The 12149-nt window shown below is 37.7% G+C and overlaps 1 protein-coding gene and 2 pseudogenes across 2 annotated transcripts; 1 reads left to right on the forward strand and 2 right to left on the reverse strand.

Annotated features, from left to right (window-relative positions):
* Positions 1-1717: 1717 nt before the first annotated feature.
* On the reverse strand, positions 1718-4507 carry LOC18604014 (galactinol--sucrose galactosyltransferase-like; annotated as a pseudogene). The gene is made up of 4 exons (XR_016025298.1): positions 3276-4507; positions 2964-3141; positions 2489-2856; positions 1718-2408 (listed from the first exon to the last, which is right to left on the reverse strand). The product of XR_016025298.1 is annotated as a galactinol--sucrose galactosyltransferase-like (transcript).
* A 1034-nt stretch (positions 4508-5541) lies between these two features.
* On the forward strand, positions 5542-5843 carry LOC148763441 (U2 small nuclear ribonucleoprotein B'' pseudogene; annotated as a pseudogene).
* A 363-nt stretch (positions 5844-6206) lies between these two features.
* On the reverse strand, positions 6207-9997 carry LOC18604016 (galactinol--sucrose galactosyltransferase-like). The gene is made up of 4 exons (XM_007036302.3): positions 8730-9997; positions 7576-7753; positions 7096-7463; positions 6207-7008 (listed from the first exon to the last, which is right to left on the reverse strand). Exons 1-4 carry the CDS (start codon positions 9954-9956, stop codon positions 6445-6447), a joined length of 2337 nt encoding a protein of 778 aa, XP_007036364.3. The 5' UTR covers positions 9957-9997; the 3' UTR covers positions 6207-6444.
* Positions 9998-12149: the final 2152 nt, after the last annotated feature.

A 12149-nucleotide genomic window follows, 5' to 3' on the forward strand; every position in this document is an offset into this window, starting at 1 on the left:
ATTTTTGAGATAGACAGTTTATTTTTCATACTAATAGATCCATGTGAAACTTTAGTTAAAACTTAAAAAAGTGTCAATATTTTACCCATACTTAAAAAGGGTAAAGATATATAAACGGGTTGAATCGGATTTAGTTAGGATCTTTTTGAATTCAATTTTTTGTTTGAAATATTTTGAGCACAAATTTAGTTTAGGTCAAGTTTACATAAATTTTAGCTATTGAAAATTTAATTTATTAGGGACTTGAGATATTTTGAATTTATTTTAATGTATAAAATATTATAACATTGCCTTTAATTGAACCTTGAATTGAAAAATAAAATGAAAGGTGAACAATCCGAAATTATATTAATTTATTTTTTTTTTAGTAATATACAATAAATTCTCAAATGATATTGTTCCTTATGATTATAGTTTGTCAATTTTTTGTTTATACAAATTGAATGAACTACAAGTAATTTGGATTGGAGTTGTACCCTCCCAAAAAAATTGAGAAATATTAGTAGTAAATTGTAAACACTACAATCATAGGAACAAATGAAGTTGAACATATATTATTGAAAAGAAATTTAATTGATACAGAGATTTCTTTTTATCATCATTTCAATAGAAATATTTACATGTTATTTCTTATAGGAATTAAATTGCTTCTTTTCGTATTAATTCATTGTTCAAGTAATACCCTGGAATACATGGTTAAGAGTGATGTTACCATTTGAAAGTTTAAATTTGCAAAAAGGGTTCTTATATTAAGGAAAGGAAGCGTTGCGAACAAGAAAATGGATATGTCGAAAGCGATGAAGAGGAAGATCGGTACAATTTTTAAAGTATAAAATATCGTTACAGACGGAAGATAATAAGAAGAGAATTAGATAATAGAAGAAAATTAAAAAGAAAATTCAGAGAGAGAAGTTCTGGAGGAGAATGTATTAGCTCTTAAAAAGAAGAGAAAACCCTCTAAATAAATTAGAAAGCTTTATATATAGTGTCAAAAGTGGTGATTATTTAAGAATAAACTTTAATACGCCTAGTAAATGATATTATTATGAAAAGCTTTAATGTGAATAACCGTTACTGTAACACATTATGTGAATAACCGTTACTGTAACACATTATGTGAATAACCGTTACTGTAACACATTATGTGAATATTAAGGTGATGATTATGACATATAATATGAGTGATCGTTAAAGTAATTAAGTGTAATAAGACTTATTTTCAAATAAAAGGTAGTAGAGAAGACGTATACGTAAAAAGTTATATAAGAATAAGTTAAGAGAAAAAGATATATGTGAACAAGTATAAAAAAAATAAGTGTACGTGAATAGGTATAAAAGAAGAAAGTGTACGTAAACAAGTACATGAAAACAAGGAAAGAGAGAAACAATCGTATTTCACGAAAAAGTTAAAGAGAAAGACTTCTTAATTCTCTTCATATCTGAACTATCAAGTTAAATTCTCCGGAACATCCTAAGATGAAACTAACTCATAAATCCTGTCACTTATTCTGAGTCACTTTCATTGTTATCAGTGCAAAGTGATTATTTCACTTATCCAAGTTGTTCCATGTGAAATAATGCTCTATTTATTCTAATTATTGTACATGAAATAATACTTCACTTGTTACGCTGTAAAACAAGTCTTTTAGAGTATAAGTATTAACCAAAATCAATTATCTACAAAATTCTAGCTAAATAAGCCGAGTGACACCCATAATTGTTTGCCTTAACCAAATTATGAAATTGCAAAAAGAAATTTGTTGGAAAGGACAGAGAAATTGAGAAGAATACGACATAAACAGATTTGCAGGCAGTTGGTAACATCACTCTCTCTTTTAACTCAAAAAAAGTATTCTACCATTGGAGGCAGTGGGGAATTAAGACCTGGTACTTCAATTCTGACCATTTGCTCATCATAGCCAAACTCAACTGGGACCCCATCAATCTTACAAGCCCATGGCTTCTCTGATGCGAACACCCTCAGTTCCCCTCTTCCTTTCACTCCGATCCTTACCAAATTTTCATCACCATCAAAAGCTAATGACTGAATTGCACCGCCAGAATTAAGCATGTTCACTAATCCAATAGGAGCAAACTGAATCTGCTTTTTGGGTAAGATTGCCACTGGTGAAACTGTGAGCAGCTCGTAGTTGAGTGGCTCAAGCGCAACCTCCATTTGCTCGGATGACTTCATGAGCTTCAGCTTCTTTGACTGATACTGATAAACAGCGTAGATGCTCACACCTTCGACAGGAATTGGGGTCTTGCCATTGTTCCATTCGATGTCTTTAGGACCTGCGCGCCAAGCAAACCACCGGGTTGGCAAACTCAGGGGCGCTTTTGTTTCTACGGGAGTGAGGACACCGCCCTCCTCCTTGACAATTGAACAATCCTATAACCCCTGAATACTGTTTTCAGATACAAAGAGGAACATTTAAGGAAAACAAAGTTTTGGTAACTCGTAGAACTTGGAAAACTATTGACTTACTTTGTTGAGGTTCCAAATCTTGAGCGCTGTTATCCCATCATGTAATGGATCTTCGAACAGGCAATCTCTTGTAGGAAGTGCATAGTGTTGACATCGTAAAATGGACCCATCTGGTAATGCCAGTTTCTTCAGCAAATCGAAGTTGTATTCTCCAACAAAGTCGCTTACATAAACTGGTCCACCCGAGATAGCTAGTGATGCAGCATGGAATTTAGCACATGGGTGGTGTGATTGGAACATATCCCAGTCTGGATGTATGAAGTTGCCCATCCACAAGCTGTTGTAGGCACAATGCACCATGTGACATCCTTGTAGCCAAAATATCCCAGTTGGATCGCCGTAGGGATCAATACACCAAAAATCATCTCCTACAGATTTGTAATTTATATCACCAAAAAGAAGGGGAAAAAAACAAAAAAGGTTTAGTGCCACTCTGAATTGTTGCATTGGTTGGAGAAAAATTCTGAAGACATACCAGCACGCCCGAGGGCAATGGTTTCTGTTCCAAGGAAAAAGAAGTCGCTGGCCTGTTGCATACTAGAAATGACACCATTTCCATTGAAATGTTTTCTCAGAGAAGCGGTCAGAGCCTTGAAATAAGCTTTAGAGAGCTCCACGTGACCGCCATAGTCTTCTGATAGCAACTCAAGCACCTGCAAGAAATTAAGCAATTGCTGCAATGAAAAAAAAACTTGCCTATGCAGAATGGTACAAGCAAATGGAATTGCAGGCATTTCTATATTAAGGGGAATAAACAAACAAACGAAAGAATATATTTGGAGCTTACTTCAATCACATCAATCTTGACGCCATCAATTCCCACTGACTCAAGATGAGAGTGAAGTCCCTAGAGCAGTTTGTTCGCCTGCTCCGGTGGAACTAACCCTACCCCATCTCTTGTAGTGTTGCATACAGCAAAATCTTTCATTGTCTTCAGCATACTGGGTGAGGCATGAGCTTTAACGATTCTGGATTCAGGCATGCCTGAGAATTTGGGTCTAATCCCACCCCAGTATCCACATAAGGCTTGCCACACGTACACATCTTTTACGGTCTTGAACTCCTCCTTCAGCTCCTTAACAAAGGCACCCATTCCCTTGTTAGATGGTGTTTTGGTACTCTCAAAATCTTTAAATCTATAATTCTCTTGAAATTTTACAAGCCTGTATGGCTTTTCTTCACCGTTAGCCGTTCGGTCAATGCCTTCATTATCGATTGGATCGTCGTCTAGGCATATGGATTGCCACCCGTCATCGATTATGAGCATCCCCGGGGGGCATCCAGGGCCTTGACCCCTACCCACACACCTTTCGGATGTACGGAGCGATAAAAGGCATCCCAAGTGCACCAACCGAATTTGTCCACTATGCCTGGTGGGCTTTTCTCCTGAAGAAGCCTGAATGTCCCCAGAAGTACCCTGGCCACTTTCATGACCTCCTTGACAAAATTATATGGATCTTCACCAACATGCATGTACAAACAACTCCTGAAGCTCGACCCATGAAACTTCGTAGACCCACTTTCAACACAGATGTCCACGTTGTCATCAATTCCGGGCTGAAGAGAACTGCTGAAGGACCCTTCGATGATTGGAAGTAGAATAACGTAAGGGCGACCCAAGTCACTTTTGTCCAAAACCATCATCTGAGTCTCGTACTGCACTTCTCTCCCGCTGCTTCCCACCCAGTGCGTACTCCACCAAAGTTTGAACCTGAATATGCTCATGAACCTTACGCCACTCAGCTTGCCTATGGGCACCACGTGACAGCTGCTCGGTTCTCCCACGTCAAACCCCACGAAGCAACCATGATCAGCTGTACTGTTGTTCTTGGTGTTGTCGGGGAAGGAATATGGTGATGGGGTGGCTACAATGTTTGAAGGGACTTCAGTGAGAATTGGATGACCGTTGGCTAGGAAATCTGTTCCTGCGAGTGTGATTGAAGTGGGAACTTCACCATTAAGAAACCTCATAGCATCTAGATCTTTTCTGGTTAAGCTTACAGCCATGAAAGAATCTGCTGCACTTCTGCTAGCAAACCCTTTTTCTTTTTCTTCCCAATGAATTTGCTAGCAAGAGCTTTGATGAGAGGAAGGCTTGAAATTTTTCGGTGTTGCAAGGAAGGATGAATATGGTATTATATATATAGGGAAGTTGAGGGAGAATTTGTTTAAAGAAATGATTTTAATTAAAAAATAAATTATCAAATTGATTTTCAATTATTTTCGATTTTTATCATAATTCAATCGCTTTCTATTATTTTTTATTTTTATTATCATTCAGTAATTTTTCTTTTGTAAAAATTCAATTTATATGTTTTTCAATTGAAATAGCATACTATTGCACAAGAGTAACAGTGAAATTTCAAGTGCAGGCAGGCTTAGCTGTATAGGTGTTCTGTTTGACGACGGTGCCTCGATGAGTGGCGACGGTGCCTCCCAGTCGGTCACTGTATTCGCGGTGGCTACACTTAGCAAATCGGACAAAAACGACGTGGCAGGCAATGGAGCATAAGCCAACGCCATCGGCGGCGGTTAGTGTAAAGTTGGATTCATGAATCATGCAGCTGCAACCGTTTGCATTACTCAAAGCTTTGACAGGTGCGAGCAATGTGGTAAGGAGGACACCTCATCCGGCGATTCCACATTAACCTCCGGTAAACGGAGATGGAACCACGTGGTCTGCACAAGTTGTCATGCACTTATTCGTAAGATATGGATTATCAAATAAAAAATTTTAATTTAAATTAATAAAATTCAATCAAATTCGATAGATTATTCCGTAAGTAGGAGACAAGACGTTCACTCTCTAATTATACGAACAAGCTCTTCAAACCGACCCACTTCACACGTTTTCGTCATTATTCTTTTGGTTCTCTTGCAGGATTTATCTATCCAGTCCAACCTTTAATTCATACGTAAGAAGCCTACATTGAAATCGTTAGCAATTTCTGGCAAAAAAAGGAGAAAATCAACCGCTATTGCTAACGTTTGGATTGTATCAATTTACAGGCTTAATCGATTATCAATTCATCATATTAACCATATAGCCCTCTCCAAAGGCTCCTTTCCATCATGGAAACCTGAATGCCCAAGAACAGGCTGGTACCGAACAATATTCTGTTCATACAAAATTTACCTCACGAGACAACTAGCACGATGCTGCAGCTGTTTTTCGAAAAGTACCTGGGATTCAGGGAAGTTCGAATGATTGAAGCAAAGTGAGGCATTGCCTTTGTAGAGTATGAAGATGAAGAGCAGTCCTCCACAGCCATGCGGCACCTTCAGGGTTTCAAAATCGCCCCACAATATCCCATGGCTATCACTTTTGCTAAGAAGTGACATACCCCTTTTTGTCAGTGATTGTATCATTTCTTGGCCTAACTTTGTATGGATATGTAGTAGGTGCAAAGATTCATGCATACCACAGTCGTGTAGATCTCGTCATCTCGAAGAAACTAATCCCGGAAGCCTGTCTCGTCGCTTTGATGTTTCAAACTAGCCAACCCAAGTTATATGATTATAGCAGAGGATGCATTTTGTGATAATTTGTTCTATTTCTGCAACTATGTTGGTTAAAGAGACACTCCTTACCATTTCTAGTCATCTAAGCAGCGAAACTGTCAAATTTCTTCCCAAAAAAAGAAGTGAAAGCTCTGCCAGCTAGTTAAAAAAAAATGATTGATCCATGTAAGTTTGAGGCAAGGATGGAGGCAAAATGTAAAGACAAAAGGATTTTTATTCGACTGATTAATTGATCCATATAAGAGATCACAGAAAAGCTTGATGTATGCTGGAAAAAATGGTCCTCCATTGCAGAGAGATAAGATAATCTCAAGGTGCTGTACCATGAATTAAGTATAGCGAGAGATTGATTGATTTTTCGATCAAACAAGATTTTCCCTTTTTTTTCTTCCCATTCAAAACAAGCAGTCTTTGTTTTAGGGGGAGCTGAATTCTTAAAACAGGTACTCGACATTTGATAAACTTGAAGAGTTAGGCCATGGGACGTGAATTGTAACCATCTGCTCATCATAATCAAACTTGACAGGAACCCCATCAATTTTGCAAGTACTTGGCTTATCTGATGCGAACACCCTCATTTCTCCACTTCCTTTTACTCCAATTCTTACCAAACCTTCGCCATCATCGAAGACCATCGACTGAATTGCACCACCGGAATTAAGCATGTTCACTAAGCCGATGGGAGCAAATTGGATCCGTTTTCTTGGTAAGACTGTCACAGGAGAGACAGTGAGTAGCTCGTAATCGAATGGTTCGAGTGAAACCTCTACTTTGTCTGATTGTTTCATCAGCTTCAGCTTCCTTTTCTGCAACATATATACAGCAAAGATGCTCACACTTTTTACAGAAATTGGGTTCTTGCCATGGCTCCATTCGATGTCTTTTGGGCTTGCGAAGCAGCCTACCATGCTTGAAAACTGGGAGGCGCTCTCGTTTCTCCGAGATTCACGAGACCACCCTCCCCCTTGACAGTTGAACAGTCCTAGAACTCCTGTATACTGTTGTCAACGCAAATGAAGAACATTACATCAGATGATTGCCACAATTAAGAAACTTTTCAGCGAGATTTCAATGTTTTATCTTACTTTATTGAGGTTCCAAATCTTGAGCATAGTTTTCCCATCATGCAACGGGTCTTCAAACAGGCAATCTCTCGTTGGAAGAGCGTAGTGTTGGCATCTCAAGATGGACCCATCAGGCAATACCAGGCTCTTCAGCACCTTGAAATTGTGTTGTCCGACAGAATCACTTACATAAATAGGTCCACCAGACATAGCTCGGGATGCGGCATGGAATTCAGCACATTGGTGAGTTGATTGGAACATGTCCCAATCTGGTTGTATGAAGTTGCCCATCCACAAGCTGTTGTAGGCACAATGCACCATGTGGCAGCCCTGAAGCCAATATGTCCCGTTTGGGTCGCCTAAGGGGTCAGTGCACCAGAAATCATCACCTACAGGTAAATTTGCATCAGCATAGTTTGATTAGTCCTTTGCATCATCTTGTCTCATATGGTTTTTTTTAAGACATTTGGATGCAAATTTCAAAATTTTCTAAATACATACCAACACGACCGAGGGATATGGTCTCTGTTCCTAGAAAAAAGAAGTCATTGCAGTGCTGCATGCTAGCAATAACACCATTTCCTTTGAAATGTCTCCTCACTGAAGCTGTTAGAGCCTTGTAATAAGCTTTGGCGAGATCCACACGTCCGCCAAACTCCTCTGCAAGCATCTCAAGCAGCTGCAAACAGCAATTGCCTCAATAACATGCAAAATCTTGGTGAAAAACTGGAAAAATCTCAACTAGAAATATGGATACAGTTGTCCATTGATGCAATCCTGACGCTGGAATTTCAGAATACAAATAACTGACCGCCCAGCCTGAATTAAAAACCTTTAAAACTACACAATCAAGGATAATGGCAAAATTGGGTTCTAAAAGGATTATAAAGCTAATCTAGAACAATTAAAAAGGCAGTTAATTAATTCCTGAAAAGCATATAAAACAAAGCACTATGCTATTAGTTATCTGATATTGAGCAAATATTCTTGAACATTGGGGAAACATCCAAAAAACAAATCTTACGAAGTGTTTAAATGTACAGCCTAATCCTTGCAATGAAGCCAGGACCAAAGTTGTTTATCGTTACATGCCAATACCACAACATCCTACATTACTCACCGAAAGAACAAACAGGAAACCCTTAAACAGGGGGACACGCCCCAAGAAAAGTGACAAAGGATTTCTTGTTCAGGATAAGTTGTGTGAACTTAGACCTGCAACGGCAGTTAGCCAATCTTTTTGCACTGTATTCTACCATGCAAATGCTGTCAAAGTTCATTGCCTTATGCTTTAAACAATTAATACCATCATTAATTCAGATTACCACATCATCAAATTGAAAATCATTTGGCTTTTTCATTCTGCAATTCGCTCTGGGTATACATAAAAAATCCAAAAACAATAAGGGACAGAAAATTACTTAAATATAAGATAATGTGGACCACTGGACCTCAACTTGATGATGTGGCTGTATAATTAGATGGAAAGGGTCATGGTCAAGTAAGCTGAGATGCAGAAGGGAAAGTGATCAAACTTTGACCTTGGACAATACTTTCTAGAGAACGCCATGCAGAAGTCGAAAGTGCACGTGAGCTCAAAGCCCACAACTCATTAAGAAATAAAAGAGAAAGAACGAGAGAGTTCGAGAACTTACATGAATCACATCAACCTTGACGCCATCAATCCCCAGGGATTCAAGATAAGAGTGAAGTCCTTCGTACATCTTGTGAACCAGTTCCGGTGGGACCAATCCTACACCATTATTAACGATCTTGTCTACAGCTAAATCCTCCATTGTCATCAGCAAGCCCTGGGACAATTTAGGAGTAATGACCTCTGCAGGAGGCATTCCTGGGACATTGGGTCTAATCCCACCCCAATATCCACATAATGCATGCCACACGTATACATGCTCTATGGTCTTAAACTCTTCCTTTATGTCCTTAATGAAGGCACCCATGCCCTTCTTAATAGGTGATTTAGTGCTTTCATACTCCCTAAATTTATAGTTCTCTTCAAATTTTATGAGCCTACAGGGCATTTGTTCACCAGCAGAAGTTCGATTTATGCCTTCTTGATCACTGATGGGGTCATCATCATGACAAATGGACTGCCATCCATCATCAATAAGGACCATCCCTGGAGGGCACCCACCCTCCACGAGGCCCTTGACCCCTTCCCATACACCTTTAGGTTGTACTTTAAGGTAAAATGCATCCCAAGTGCACCAACCGAATTTATCTACTATACCTGGCGGGGCTTTCTCGTCAAGAAGCCTGAAGGTCCCCAGATGGACCCTGGCTACCTTCATGGCCTCCTTGACGAGACTATAGGGATCATCACCGACATGCATGTACAGACAACTCCTGAAGCTGGAACCACAAACCTGCGTGGACCCACTCTCCACGCAGATATCCACGTTCTGATCACCAACTCCAGGCTGGAGAGAAGCCCTGAACGGCCCTTCCAGGAGTGGAAGCAGCAGAACATAAGGACGCCCGGACTCCTTTTTGTCCAACATCATCATCTGAGTATCATTCTCCACGTCTTTTCCACTACTTCCAACCCAATGGGTGGTCCACCAGACTTTGAACCTGAAAATGCTCATGAACCTTATGCCACTCAGCTTGCCTATGGGAACCACGTGTCGGCTCTTTGGCTCCTCGACATCGAACCCAACAAAGCAACCTACGGTGCTCTTGGCCTTGTCTGCGGAACAAAACGGTGATGGGGTGGCTACAATGTTCGCAGGGACTTCAGTGAGAATGGGTTCACCATTAGCAAGGAAGTTTGATCCTTCCAAAGTTATTGACGTGGATAATTGACCATCATAAACAAGCCCCATTGCATCCAGGGCATTTTTGGTTATGCTTGGAGCCATGGAAAAAAGGAATCTTCTAGGTAGGAAGGGGAAGAAATATGGCTTAGAATGTCGGTGAGCAATGCAGGAACAAGCGGTGGTATTTATAGAAGTTTAGAGGGCCGGGGTAAGAGCTTACACGTTGTTTTACAGGAAAACTTGGCTGTGGTTTGCTCGTGCATGGGAACCATGTACAAGTTGGGGGTTTGAGTTTTGCTTCCATGGCTGATTCCCCCTTGGCTCTAGCTAGAGACACTTGACAAACAAGAAAATACGGAAAAAGGGTATTGTGGTCATTTGGGTTTACATCTTGGGTGAAAGTAAGTGCCCATAAATTAAAAACACAATGTACGGGGACAGTGTCATCTATAGATATGAGTGCCATTCCTTCGTCAGTCATGGCCATATGGCCCGATGCATGGTCACCCTCCCTGGAACCGTCTTTCTTTTTCCTTAATAGATGAAAGAGCCTTAGAAAGAGAAAGGTGGAGCCAATCAAGGGAGCTTTCGACATGGAAAAGGAGCTTGAAGGTGACAAATTGTCTATGACAAGGAGGGGGGTGTAGTGCATGGGGTGGTCCTGGTTTCTGTCAAAAGTAAGTAATCTCAAAGGGTAAGAACTGTGCTAGTCTACTTTGAGAGGCTATGGTGAAAATCTTCCTTCTCTTCTTTTAATCTTTATTTATTCCTATCTTTAATTTGTTTCTTTATTCTTCCACTTATCTCTCGACCTTTCATTGCTTTTCTAGATGCTTCTTCAGCTCCTTTATTTTAATGAAGCCACTAGGCTTTAGCTCCCAAGAAGTTTCCATCTTTCACTGCACACTTTGTCTAGCTTGCTGGTTAATTTGCCTTTGCTCGAATTCTTTATTAATAATTGATTTATTATAATAATTAATAATGAATCAAAGCTAATCATAATGTAATGTTATTCCTTATAAATTAACATTTACTTAATTAATGACTAAAAAAATTAGGTTCCAAACTTTATACCTTTTCAATATTAATTAATTTTGTGTTTTAACGAATCATTCAATTTTGACTTAAATAATGTTCTAAATATGTAATTAGATCTAATAATTATAAACCCCGTTAGTTAATATGACCTAAGATTAAGTGAATTTAAATTTTATATAATCATGTTTGTGTTATAATCGTATCAAGTCATTTATGATAAAAACAAAAATCAACATCATATGTAGGAATCCGTTAAATCATGATAATAAATTTATTATAATTGTGACATTTCATATATTAAAATCATAATAATATTTTTTAAAGAAAGAGATATTTAAATTTATACTCTTTAAATAGTGATATTTTACACTAACTAGTGAATCAAATATTATATTTTATTATTATTATTTTATTAAAAAATATTATAAGAAAAAGTTTATAATATGATAAATGATGATTAGAGAGCTATAATAACATAAAGGATTGAGGTTAAGTAGGCCGGCAGTGGGTCTAGAAAGATCCAAGACAAATCAAAGGGATTAACCGTTGCCCCGCCGCTTACGTCATCTCTAAGCCACACTTATGCATGGGAATTCCATAGTAATTTGACGAATTTGTCCTTAAAAATTGCGAATTTTCCTATTCCTCGTGCTAATAACGTGGGAAATGAATGGTGGGGCCACTTCCTCCCCCTCACCACATATTTCCTTGATAGATAAATTTCATGGTTTTAATTATAGTTTTTATACTATATTTTGTAATTTTTTGAATTAATTATTTATAGATATTTTTTTAATTAAATTTTTGTGAATAACTTGTAGGCTCACAAAAAGATAAGTTATTAATTGATTCGTTTAGCAATATTACAATATATATCTTAAAGAATGAATAAATATATTAATTTAAAATTTAAAATATTTTATTAATTTTACTGAACAAAATCAATAGTTTAATCTATTGTGAGAATAAAAGTTATTCACAAGCAAGGTTTTAGTGAAATAAAAAAATCTATGAAGTACTAATTGAGAAAAAAAACCAGCAAATATAACATGTAGAAAAAAATAAAACTACAAAATATTATTTAGATTTGTATTTAATATATAATCGAAGTATAAATTTTATACATTATTAATGAATAAAAAAATATTATTAATTTGTTAATAAATAAAAATTACAAAATAACATATTTTTAATTTTTAATTATTTATATTTACGAGATAATATTTCATGATATTATTAAATACATCAAATATAAAT

Source organism: Theobroma cacao, chromosome 3 (genome assembly GCF_053813885.1).
Source record: "Theobroma cacao isolate CCN51 chromosome 3, ASM5381388v1, whole genome shotgun sequence".
Classification (NCBI taxonomy): domain Eukaryota; kingdom Viridiplantae; phylum Streptophyta; class Magnoliopsida; order Malvales; family Malvaceae; genus Theobroma; species Theobroma cacao.